Here is a 13,045-nt window from a genome sequence, read left to right as displayed (position 1 = left end):
CATAAAATATTGTGTGACATAAAATCAACAATTTACGCCCCTTAGAAAGCCATAAGGCTTAGTTTTTGGGGTCCTCTACGCAACTAGACTGCCAAAAACTCACACATGAGGTATCCCCAAACTCAGCAGAATGTATTTTGGGGTGTCATTTCACATATACCCATGGCATTTACGTGGCATGACGTTAGCAATATATCATTTAGTGACAGCTTTGTGTAAAAAAAAAAATAAAAAAAAAAAATGTAATTTTCCTGAAACTTGTTGCAAAATATAGAATACTCCATGGACTCAATATGCCTCTAAGCAAATGGCTTTGGGTGTCTACTTTCCTAAAAGGGGTCATTTGGGGTGTGTTTGAACGGTCTTGGTATTTTATGCTCAATCTTAGCCACACATCACCCACTTCTCTAACCACTTCAAGACCAAGCCTTTTCTGTGACTTTTTGTTTACATGAAAATTATTATTATTTTTTTTTTAATAGAAAATTACTTTGAACCCCCAAACATTATATATATTTTTAAAGCAGAGGCCCTACAGAACAAAATGGTGGATGTTGCAATTTTTTTTCGTCACACGGTATTTGCGCACAGATTTTCCAAACGCAATTTTCTCTAGCGCTCATCGACAGACGTAGTCCTCGGTGATACACCACCTTCGGGTTATGTTACCTCCGCAGGAGCAGGACTAGACAGGAAATTAAAAAGCTCTGGCCACACCCTAGGGGCAGTCCCAGAGGGTATATCCTCTCTCTCTCTGCCTCAGCAAATCAGTTATTTTCTGTCTAGTTAGGAGTAAGGACCTAGACACCTTGCTGGGATCTTAGGTCCTGGCAAGAATTTTTTCTTAAAGGATTTTTTTTTAGACAGCTTTTTCTCCAGTGTTCCTGTGAGATCTTCAAGCAAGAAAGCTGAACTGGGCGACGGGCTGGATGTTGAGATCCGGTGGTCACCCCAGTTCAGCCTACGAGCGCGTGCAGGCCATAGCTCCGCGCTGGGTCGGCCGCGACAAAGTCCCATTAAAAGGACTGAACCCGCGAGTTAAACGTCTCGCTGAAACGCCAAAGACCATGAGTCACGGCGTTCGTATCGGTCGACAGCCCTCCCGCCCCGGTGGAGAGGGGTACTGTCAGGAGTTGGTGCCCGCCTGGTTCCGGTATGGTGAGTAGTATGTTCCCCCTTTCCCTCTGACGGGTTTTGTGGTGAACGCGGGCCCCTCTCTGTATGGTAAGAAAGAGTCCTTTCTATCCTATAACATGTCACAGATCCTCCTACTTTGAGTGTGATTTTTTGTGTACAAAAAGCCAGGAGGCTTGGTTTGGGAGCTAACAATCTATTGTATACATGTTTAAAAGATGTAATCTGTGGCATTCTGGGAATCTTATGGGTTAAGTATAAGCTACCTACCAGTCAGAAGCCACGGACATGTAGACTGCCTTCCAAATCAGATCTCCAGCTATTAGCAGGCCTCCCGAACGGCCATGCGGTCCGCCAGGGGCCGATACCGCCAACCACGCCATATCCCCAGGCAGAGACAGTGTTGTGTGCAGCACACCGACATTCAGCAGGCCGCCGCCATTTTTTCTTGCAGGATTGCACGAGCCGCCATTTTGGCGTAGCCTCGTGTCTCCAGCATGGGGGCGGCCATGTTTGAGGTGATCCTACACCTCGTGGAGCTTGGGGGAGGCGCCGGAAGGCGTGCAGAGGGGCGGAGCCGCCTCCTTTCTTCCTGGGCAGCCAGCCAAAAGACTTCCTGTTTGTCAAGACAGCGCTGTAAGCTGTTGCAGTTTAACTCTGAGCATCAAGTGGTGAGCCTGGGGGTCTATCTCTCTCTCTCTCGATCGATAGGGATCCCTAAGCAGGTAACACTAAGGGGCTTTTTTGTGGCGCTGGGGGTCAGAAAAGAAAAAAAAAAAAAAAAAAAGTTTTTTTCTTTACTTTTGAATTATATTATCCAGGAAGTAACTGGAGTTATTATGGACCCTGCCACACATATTCCCCCACCTGTTTCCCTCGAGGGGGCCTCGGGACCCACCGGTGCACAGAGTATAGAGTCGTTTACAGCAATTTTGGAGTCTATGGTGGCTCGGGTGGAGGCGGCCTGTCAGGGACGGGGGTCAAGGAAGCGACCCCCGCCTACCCCTATACCATCTGACACCTCTGACTCAGATTCAGAGATGGTCACGGCAGTTGCAGGTTCCTCTGCAAGGGCTGTTATCCCAGGTAAAGCCCCCTCAGACAGTGAGGAGGACGCTTCTTCTCTTGCTATAATTCAGGAAGAAGCATTGGTGGACGCACTAGTTGTGGCAGTGCAAGAAATCTTAAAACTTGAGGCTTTACCGGCAGAGGCAACTGAAACAGAGAGGCCTTTTGGGACTAATAAGCCCATCAAGACGGCGAAGGCTTTTCCTGTACCTAAATGTTTTGGTAATCAGATTAAAGGAGAATGGGAGCATTCTAAACGTACCTTTACTATTTCCAAGCGTATTGCTAGACGCTATCCGTTTGAGGAATCCATCATTAAGAAATGGACGGTACCACCAGTCGTGGATCCGCCTATTTCCAGGCTGAATAAAGCCACGGTTATTCCAGTGGAGGACACTTCGTCCTTTAAGGATCCGGTGGATCGAAAGATAGAAGCAGAGTCCCGCACTATCTTTTCTCTGATAGGGTCAGCATTTAGAGCAGTAATCGTTATTGGTCTAGTTTCCCAGACACTTACGGAATGGGCGAAGATGGTACGCCAAGATCTTAGGGGAAAAGATATTCCCCAGGAGACATCTGATTTGATGGAACAGATCATACAAGGGCTACGGTTTATCTGTGACGCAGCCTTGGACACTACTCCCCTATTAGGGCATGCATCTAAGTTAGCAGTGATCCTCAGACGTGTGCTGTGGTTAAAATGCTGGTCAGCTGACCTAGGTTCCAAAAAGACCTTGACCAATCTCCCCTTTCAGGGGAATCGTCTATTTGGAGCCAACCTAGATGAAATCATTAAGGATGCCACTGGGGGCAAGAGCACTTTTTTGCCACAGGCTGCAAAAGCTAAGGGACCTCGCAACAAGCGAGGACCTTTCTTTACCGCCCATAAAGGGCGCCCGGCTGGTACTAGCGGGAAAGGCAAGACTCCTCCAGGAGGGTTCAAGAAGGGGACCAACCCAGCCAAACCCGAAGCAAAGGAGTACACAGCCTGAAGGTGCGCCCCCACCCGGTTTCAGGGTGGGGGGACGTTTTCACCGGTATTCAGGACATTAGATCGAGCATCAACCACTACTACCGGTGCGATTCTTCCCTTCCAACATTTAAGTACCACAGGAAGCGGTAGTTACCGTTCCCTGAAAAGATCTTTTCCTTTACCTTTTCCTAAGATTAGTCCCGATACCTCACAGGAATCGGATCTGGTTGACCAGATAGGCCAAGCAGCCTCTAGTCGGGTGACTTCGGTCCCTGAGGTTCAACCAGAAAAGATCACCTTTCCTGATAACTATCAGGTATCTGATAAATGTGTGGGAACAGAAAACGACCAGACTTTCTCGGATGGTCGGGGCCAGATAGCTCTAGGGACGCCTGGTTCAGATCCAATCAGCGCCAGTGGTCCTAGAAATTCTAGGCTGGCCTCCTCAAGCCGGCCTGGCCGACTTGGACATGTTAGTCGCAGACGTTCTGTGGGAACTTCGTCTCAGGGAGTGTCTGTGGTCTCAAGGACCAATTTACCTTCGTGCTTTACAGTCGCTGGTTTTAATGGCCTGGCCATTGAGACCCAAGTACTGAAGGACAGAGGTTTGTCTACTTCAGTCATTCCTACCCTTATTAAAGCAAGGAAAGCGACTTCCAGCAAAGTCTATTATCACACATGGAAGACTTATATTGCGTGGTGCGAATCTTTAGGATTTCCTCCACGTACCTATTCGGTGACTCGAATATTGGCTTTTTTGCAACAAGGGGTTGAGCAGAAGCTAGCCTTGAGCACCATCAAGGGTCAAGTTTCAGCATTAGCAATCTTCTTTCAGAAGCCTTTAGCTACCAAATCCTTGGTGCGGAATTTCATCCAGGGGGTGCGGCACCTGGCTCCTCCAGTCCGCGCGCCCTTACCGCCCTGGGATCTTAATTTGGTTTTGTCGGTTCTACAGAAACCTCCTTTTGAAAACATCAGGGAGATTCCCTTGCTTACTCTATCCCAGAAGGTGGCCTTCTTGGTGGCTATTACTTCTGCTCGCAGGGTGTCAGAACTGGCTGCATTATCATGCCAGTCACCATACCTAGTGATTCATAGGGATAAGGTAGTACTTCATCCTAAGCCATCTTTTCTTCCCAAGGTGGTTTCAGGTTTTCATCTGAATGAAGATATTGTACTACCTTCCTTGTGTCCTCAGCCCAAGCATCATCGGGAACATGCGTTGCATTCCTTAGATGTGGTTCGGGCAATCAGGGTATACCTGAAAGCTACGGAATCATTCCGTAAGACGGATTCACTTTTTGTGATCACGGATGGCCCCAGAAAGGGTTTGCCTGCATCTGCCGCGACCATTGCCAAATGGATTAGACAAACGGTGGTACAGGCTTATTCTATTAAGGGTCAGAGTCCTCCGTTCCCTGTTAGGGCGCACTCCACTCGAGCGCTCAGTACTTCCTGGGCCTTTCGCCATCAGGCGTCAGTGGTCCAGGTATGTAAGGCGGCCACCTGGTCGTCGGTACATACCTTTACAAAATTCTATAAAATTGATGTGACGGCATCGGCGGATGCCTCATTTGGCCGCAAGGTTTTGCAGGCCGCAATTTGAGGAGACCGGTGGTCTACCTCGAGGGTTTTTTTCTGTTTGAAAAAAAAAAAAAAAAATTGTTTTCTCTTTTTTTTTCTTTGGTTGAGTCTCATCATTAAGGATGAGCATTGTAAACTTCTAGTTGGCACCGGTTGGGCCTTCTAGATTGGGATTTGATTTCCATTTTCCCACCCCTCAGTTGTGATACTGCTCTGGGATGTCCCGAAGGTGGTGTATCACCGAGGACTACGTCTGTCGATGAGCGCTAGAGAAAAATGGATTTTTGTAAAATCTTACCGTAAAATCCTTTTCTCTTAGCTCATCGACAGACGTAGTCCCCGCCCCTCTGTTTTGGAGTTGGGTTGGGTTAAATTCTCTAAGCACTGCTTTTTCACATAACTGATTTGCTGAGGCAGAGAGAGAGAGGATATACCCTCTGGGACTGCCCCTAGGGTGTGGCCAGAGCTTTTTAATTTCCTGTCTAGTCCTGCTCCTGCGGAGGTAACATAACCCGAAGGTGGTGTATCACCGAGGACTACGTCTGTCGATGAGCTAAGAGAAAAGGATTTTACGGTAAGATTTTACAAAAATCCATTTTTTGCAAAAAAAAAAAAACACTTTTTTTAAATTTAATGCAGAAATACACTATATAACTCTTAATTGTTTGGTAAGATTTAAAAGATTATCTTATGCCGAGTAGATAGATACCTAACATGACATGCTTTAAAATTGCGCATGCCCGTGCTGCGGCAAATAAAAATCATAAATTTTTAAAAGTCTTTACGTGTTACCACTTTGGACTTACAGAAGAGGTCTACTGCAATAATTACTGCACTTGACTTGGCGTTTGCGGTGATATCTCACATGCATGTTGTAATTGCTGTTTACATATGACACCAGACCGACACTTGCGTGCACCGGGTAAAGGGGTGCTCTTTTTTTTTTAAAAAATTGGGGTCGTTTAGACTCTAGATCTCTCCTCTGACCTTAAAGCATCTGACCACACCATGATTGCTTTCCCAATTTCCCATTGGCACTGTTTATTTCAGGCGAAACCAAAGTCATGAAATGCTCGTAGCTTCTGGTATCTTTGGCCATATAGATGATTGAAGCCATTCTCGTCTCCAATCAGCTCTATGGTTAGATAATTGAAGCACTGGCTGCACACTTTGAATATGCGGTGGGACAGAAGAGCCCAAGAAAAAGGGGGGGGTCCCCTCCTGGGGGTGGGGGGAAGGAGTCCCCTTGTGTGGGAGTCCCCTCCCACTACTTGTAAAAGCAGTCTAGCGGCCAATTATCCACTAGGGTCGCTTTTACATGTAAGCCGACCGATGGCTGTAAAAAACAATACGAAGATGATGCCTAAATCTGCAGGTATCATCCTGGTATAACCACTCAAAGTCCAGCAACGTACCAGTACATTTCTGGTACTTGTTTGGCATATACTGTAGGTTTTTTTTTTTTTTGTTTTTTTCATACTGCCTGTGGGCTGAACGAAAAAAAAGAGAACCTAACAGATTCCTTCATCTACATCGATCGATGTGGATGAAGAAATATCCCCCAGAAAATGTGTAGTATACCCATCATTAGCCGCCCAAAACATCCAACCCACTTTCTAATGATGGGTATACATGAAAAACGCCATGTATACCTATCAATTTTTTTAACTGTAGTGGTGAAATCACCTCCTACAGCGCTGCCATCAGAGATTTCCATACATGCTGAGCGCAAACGCTGTTTGTGTCAGAATATATATAAATCAGTTTGGCAGCTGATGGGTGTACCTGCAAGGCAAACTGGTTAACAATAGAATAGAAATAAAACATTACATTGGTACCTGAAAAGTAAAAAATGGCTACCAATGAAAAACAGTAACAAAGTACAGTAAAAGTAGGAAGAGTAGAAGAGCAAAGTAAGAACAGAAAAATAAAAACATCAACTATTTTTGGCTTTTTTATTTTGTTTTTTGTTTTTTTGTAATTAATTAATTTTTCTTTAACTTTAACGTTCCAGCTTGGGGTCTCTCAAAATTACGATAGCCATCGAACATCTTTTGAGACCATGTGTTAGTGTGCCCTAGACTGTGCCGTGCTGTACCCTGCGCTAAAACTCCTCTAGTGTGTGGTAGCCTTGGAAACATTCCCCAATGCAGAGACCAGGTTGGTCAGGACAGAAGGGACAATAAGTGCGGGTGTCACTCCTAAATCCACGCTTACGACAGACACGACATCATCTTTGGGGGTATCTTTGGGTAGGGGTTCTCGGGAGAACATGTGGAAAATTCCTCTCATGCAGCCGGCTCACTGCATCTGGTAGGGAAACTTGGGCAGGATCACCTCCTGGATACAGGTAGGCACTGATGATCTCTTCCTGTAATTCTAGTAGGAAGGATCCAGTTTGTCCTGACGCTTTGTATAGTACAAAAGCATTCAGCAAAGCCACATGGAATAAATAGACACTTTTTTGTACCAGCGTCTGGCTTTACAGACAATTAAGTACAGCGACAAAAGCTGGCCGTTGAGGTCCACCCCTCCCATATTAAGGTTGTAGTCTCCACGACAGAGGGTCTTCTCCAAAACACCAGTTGCCGTATGAATTTGGACCATCGTGTCTGCGTGAATGGAGGACAGAACGAAAACCTCTCGTGTATCCCTTTACTTCACTGCAAGCAATTTGTCAGTTTTCAAGCAGGCTTTCTCCCCCCGGTTAAGTTGGGAATCTACAAGCCATTGGGGGAAGCCCCAGCGATTAGGTCGCACGGTGCCACATGCGCCAATTTGTAATTCGAACAGGTGACTAAAAAGTGGCACGCTTGAATAGAAATTGTCCACGTACAAATGGTACCCCTGTCCGAATAAGGGTGACACCAAGTCCCAAACTATCTTGCAGCTGCTCACTATGTAGTCTGGGCAGTTGGGGGGCTCCACAGTGCTATCTTTTCCCTCGTAAACACGGAAACTAACTGTATAGCCTGTGGCCCTGTCACACAGCTTATACAGCTTGACCCCATATTTGGCACGCTTACTGGGGAGATACTGCTTGATAGCAAGGCGGCCACGAAACTTAATCAAGGACTCATCAACGCAGACAACTTGTTGGGGGGGTAAACAAGGCTGCAAACCGCTGATTGAAGTGGTTTATGAGGGGCCGAATTTTGTAGAGCCGGTCATATCCAGGGTCTCCCGGAGGACGACAGAGTTCATTGTCACTGAAGTGCATGAACCGCAGAATTTGCTCGTATCTCGTCCTGGCCATGGAAGCAGAGAACACGGGTATATGGTGAATTGGGTTAGTGGACCAATATAACCGCAACTCACTCCTTTTAGTTATTCCCATGTTGAGGGAAAGACCCAGAAAAGTTTTAAACTCGGAAACCATTACAGGTTTCCAGCCAAATGGTCTGGCAAGGGACAAATTTGGGTTTGCGACGATATATTGACCAGCATATAAATTGCTTTGGTCCACAATAGATCTGTAAAGATATTCTATGAAAAACAGCTCAAAAAAATGAAGGGGAGTAAAATTGGCTGTTTCCACCTGAATTCCGGGTTGGGCAGTGAATGGGGGCAGTACAGGCGCTGTGTAATCTGTGGGCTGCTAATTAGGATATGCCAGCGCTTCAGGGAGGGCACTATGGGCTCTACGGGCCTGTCTTCGAATTCTCGGTGGCTGCGGGCCACTATTTGTGCTAGCCACCGCACCAGCTTCAACTGCACTTATGGAACTCTCCACGTCACCAAGTGTTACTGCAGTGCTGGTATGTCTAGGACCAGGATGTACTAGGCCGCTGGTGCTTGCCAGTTCACCAGAAGTTTGTGCTGCACTAGTACTGGCTCTCTGCTCCATATGAGCACCCTGCGATCTCTGCACCTCAGCAACTCCAGAATGGGGTCGGGTAAGCCTGACCTTAGCAGGGACCCCTCCGTCGTCTGAGCTGTCTGTCAAGGACCACTGCTGTGTACAGGCTTGTATACTGACCCTGATTCTGCCAGTGAGGCTTCCCCATCTCTGTCATCTGACATGGTCAGTATGCTGTGACCTCTTCACTACTGTACCACCATTTTGGACATTTTAGCCACTAAATTTACCGGGTACACTAGTGTGACTCACAGGTAAAAAAATCACCTGGTTGTTGAAGACTATTTCAAACGCTACTAAAAAAACTGCTAGTGCACTGCTAGCAGGGTCAGGCTTGACTCTGGTAACGCTGTGGTTTGTGTGTTTTGTGTTTTTTGGAAGTGACAACAATCTATTGATTACTGCACTTGCCGGGGTGGGGTGGGGTGGGCTGGGCGGAGGGGCTACAGGCAGGTGCTGGCAGGTGTCGTGACCGATCCTGCTAACGCTGCATTTTGGGAACCCTAAACTATTAGGGACGCTAGTATAATTCTGTTCAGATCAAAGATATTGATCCGTTCAGATACTATACTAGTAATGGAGGTGTTTGGTGTGTGTTACTGGTAATCAAGGGGTTAACTAATATTTCGATGCGGTGGGGATCTGTGCTGTCCTAGACTGACACTAACTAGTGTCACCTGTGACACTAATAAAAGTGATCAGAAAAAAAACTGTACACTATAAAAGTGACACTGTGGTAGGGCAATGAAGGGGTTAACTGGGGGTGATCAGGGGGATAAATCTTTATTGGGGGGGATGGCTGGTACCCTAAACCTACTTGAGACACAAACTAACTCGCTAGCGCTAACTGAAGTCACAATCACACTATTACAGAAATACAGAAAACCAATGGGTTAACTGGGGGTGATCAGGCGGGGATCAGGTGGGTATCCTAAGCCTAAAAGTAACGGTCACTAGCGCTAAACCAAGTCACAAGGCACACTAATAACGAAATATAGAAAACTGTTATATATATTTAGTGTGCAAAGTGACAGGGGGTGTAGGGGTTAACTGGGGGGGGTGATCAGGGGGTTACATTTTTATTGGCGGGGTGGCAGGTACCCTAAACATACTTGGGACAGAAACTAACTCGCTAGCGCTAACTGAAGTCACAATCAAACTATTACAGGAATACAGAAAACCGCTATATACCTGTATATAGTGTGCAATGTGACGGTTTGAAGGGGTTAACTTGGGGTGATCAGGGGGTTAAATCTTTATTGGGAGGGGGTGGCGGTTATCCTAAGCCTGAAAGTAACGGTCACTAGCGCTAAACCAAGTCAGTCACAAGGCCTACTAATACAGAAATCTAGAAAACTGCTATATACTGTATACAGGGGGTGAAGGACTTAACTGGGGGGATGATCGGGGGTTAAATGTGCCTATCTACGTGTGTGTGTGTGTGTGTGTGTGTGTGTGTGTGTGTGTGTGTGTGTGTGTGTGTGTGTGTGTGTGTGCTTTGTGCAATACTCACAGTTGATCCTATCTCCTCTCACGCTTGAATCCAAAAAGGATTTGGGGAGGGGAGAGAGGGTAGTTTCTGTGCTTGTGTTTACATTACACAGGCACAGCTAGGTCTGTGATTGGTCCTGACCAATCAGCAGGTCCAGGCCAAAAATCATTGGTCTGGACCTGATGACTGACGTGTTCTGAACTGAAGCAGACCATCGGGAGCGAGCGACGTAGATCTACGCCGATTCGCCCAGGAGCGGCTGCCTGATGCAGTAAATCTGCGGCGGGCAGTCGTCAAGTGGTTAAACAAATCCTCCTACATAAGTTGTGCGTGTTAATCTGCAGCCCTCTCCTCTCTACTTCTTTAGTCAGAATTCCCTTTGTCTACTTATAAAAGTTTTAGAACTGTCCCTTATATTGACATGCATAAAATTGAATTCTGTACCGGCTCATAATGTGCACATGTTTGTCATGGGTTCACATGCATCCGCTTTTACTGGTCTAATATTCTTGTCCAGTCTGCTTTGTTTTGTTTTTACCCGAATGTATATGTTAACCTCCAGTAGAGGTTCCTGCCTGCTCATAGCTGTATCCCTGCTCAGATTGCCAGGTAGAGGTGAGTCAATTACCAGTCTGTCCACAAACTGACAGATCTAAGCATGCTCATGTCATTTGGGCTACCCTGTGCCCATATGTCGGCTTCAGTAAATTAATGGAATGACCCTCACAGACACATGCACCCATATTTATACAGCTGTTTTCCAATTGACTTGTTCATGCCGAAGTGGCAGTAAATGGGCATAGAACATACTGAGGAAACGTGCGCTCTACGCCATGGCATGTTTTACCAACGTGTTAATATCCTATGTATATTTGCTTTGCAGATTTTTTTAAAAAAATCCTTAATACTTGAATTTTTTTTTTTTTTTTCTTATTAATGTAAAAAAGAAAAAACACAACCACAGCTATATTTTTAATTTTTATAATTTGACACTTCTTCTTTTATCTGAGTTTAAAGGGTTATCAACAATCATTACCAAGATTAATGGAGAAAAAATAATAGTACATCTTTTTGCAAGTAAAACAATGTGCATTTTTTTATTTTTTTAATGGGAGCCTGGAAAGCATTGCACCCCCCACGATTAATAAAGGGCATTTGCAAGACTGTGTGCAAACTTCAATGAACTACCACATCGCTCAACCACCCCTTTGTAGTTAATTGAGCACTACAAGCCAACAACCGCAAAGGCTGCTAGGCCTTGTAGTTTTCTGTTCACAGAACACGGTGAATGAATGCCTCGTACAGCCATGTTCTTTGCAGATTGTGACAGAGAGTGGGGGGAGAAGATCCCCTGCTGCCTGTCACAATAGAGAGCCAGTGGATTTGTAACATGTTACAAAAGGTGAACTTATCCTATAAGGAGTTTAAGCCATGTACACATGGGTTTCAGTTTGTATAAGAGCAGTGTGCACAGCATACTTTTACAAAGCGCTTGTAAAGCCTTTAGCAAGCAGTTTGTGAATGCCTAACCCATTGGGTGCAAGTCTGCCAAAAGATTTGTGAGGTGGTTCTGTACTGGTCCAGCCTGGTCACCCTGTTGATAAAGCTGGAAGTTTAGTCCGTTGTAATGAATACATACCAGAGCTTGTATTGTTCTACTTAACAGCACAGTCTATTTTCTGTCTTTTAGGCTCTAAGTTCAGAGCTGGCTCAAGCTAGAGATGAAACCAAGAAGACTCAGAATGACGTCCTTCATGCGGAGAATGTGAAAGCTGGCCGAGACAAGTACAAAACACTTCGCCAGATCAGACAAGGAAACACCAAACAGCGCATCGACGAGTTTGAAGCGATGTGAGGACACTTCCTTGCTGTACATTCTACACAATGCTGAATCACCAACCTAGAAAGCAGGCCTTTGCAGACACCGACAACGGAGCGTGCCCCCCCTTGCCAAAGCACTTGTACCAGTCTGACTGTGGAGAATAGAATTCAACAAGGCGATCGGAATGGGTTTTTTCTCCATGTCTTGTCTAATTTCAGTTTGTAACACCATATCAGTGTAATTATTTAGTTTGTCTTCTGTTTTTCTGAAAAGCTATTTGCTTGTAAAGTTTTCACGGTTTGAATTCTGAAAGGACATTTGAATTTTTAAGCTTAGAACTGACATTACTGTTTAGAAAGTGGACATTTTTTTTTTTTTTTTTTTGCTACTTCATAATGTGGAATTATTTGTAATATTATGCCCTCTCAGAATCTTATTCTTCTTTTTAAAGGTCTACTACATCTAGAGCCAGGATATTTGTAGGGCTTGAGAAAGTAATGCTGACAGTACCTAGGGATTAGGTATCTTGTAAAACATGAAAACCTTAGTGTTGGGGATTGGGCTGAATAGTACTACTACCTCACATACACATCATGACTGGCCCTTGTCATTACCAACGATATGGTTTATTCGCTAAGATTTACCCTAGTTTTGAGGAGTTTTTTTTTTTTTTTCCCCTATAGACATTATATATATATATATATATATATATATATTTTTTTTTTTTTTTTTTTTTAATTTTTCTTTTTCCTTAATTGCTTATTCCCATTAGTCTGTCTATATTAGTTTGTAAGTATTCACAGGAATAATATTTTATAGATGACAAATAACAATACTATCATTGAAGACATGACGAGCACTGTGTTTAGTCTGTTACTTGTATACATTTCTGTTAGACTCCTGAATGATACTCACCAAGGCTGGGGGAATCTTTGGATGCTTGTGCTTGCTTAGTTAGTATTTCTGTTGTGGTCTTCTGCCTCTTTTAAACTGTCTACTTGCTTGGACTGACTGGACTTGTAGTTTTACATTAGAGAACTCCAGGTTAAGCTGAAACACTGCAGTGTCTGATTCTCCAGTTGGTGTCTGCCACTGTCCAGAACCCCAGCGCCA

The 13,045-nt window shown here is 45.0% G+C and overlaps 1 protein-coding gene across 1 annotated transcript in view; it reads left to right on the top strand.

Moving 5' to 3' along the window:
• Positions 1-12,594, top strand: part of RDX (radixin) — a 384,898-nt gene extending 372,304 nt beyond the window's left edge. Inside the window, exon 14 of the mRNA XM_082244940.1 lies at positions 11,801-12,594. Coding sequence (XP_082101066.1) covers positions 11,801-11,965 — 165 coding nt within the window. The 3' untranslated portion in view covers positions 11,966-12,594. The remainder of the gene's footprint in view (positions 1-11,800) is intronic.
• The last annotated feature ends 451 nt before the right edge of the window (positions 12,595-13,045 follow it).

The sequence above is a fragment of the Pelophylax lessonae genome (genome assembly GCF_965119305.1).
Source record: "Pelophylax lessonae genome assembly, chromosome: 2".
In the NCBI taxonomy this organism is placed as follows: domain Eukaryota; kingdom Metazoa; phylum Chordata; class Amphibia; order Anura; family Ranidae; genus Pelophylax; species Pelophylax lessonae.
The sequence above is the reverse complement of the archived record's forward strand: the minus strand, read 5'-3'. Positions and strand labels throughout refer to the sequence as shown.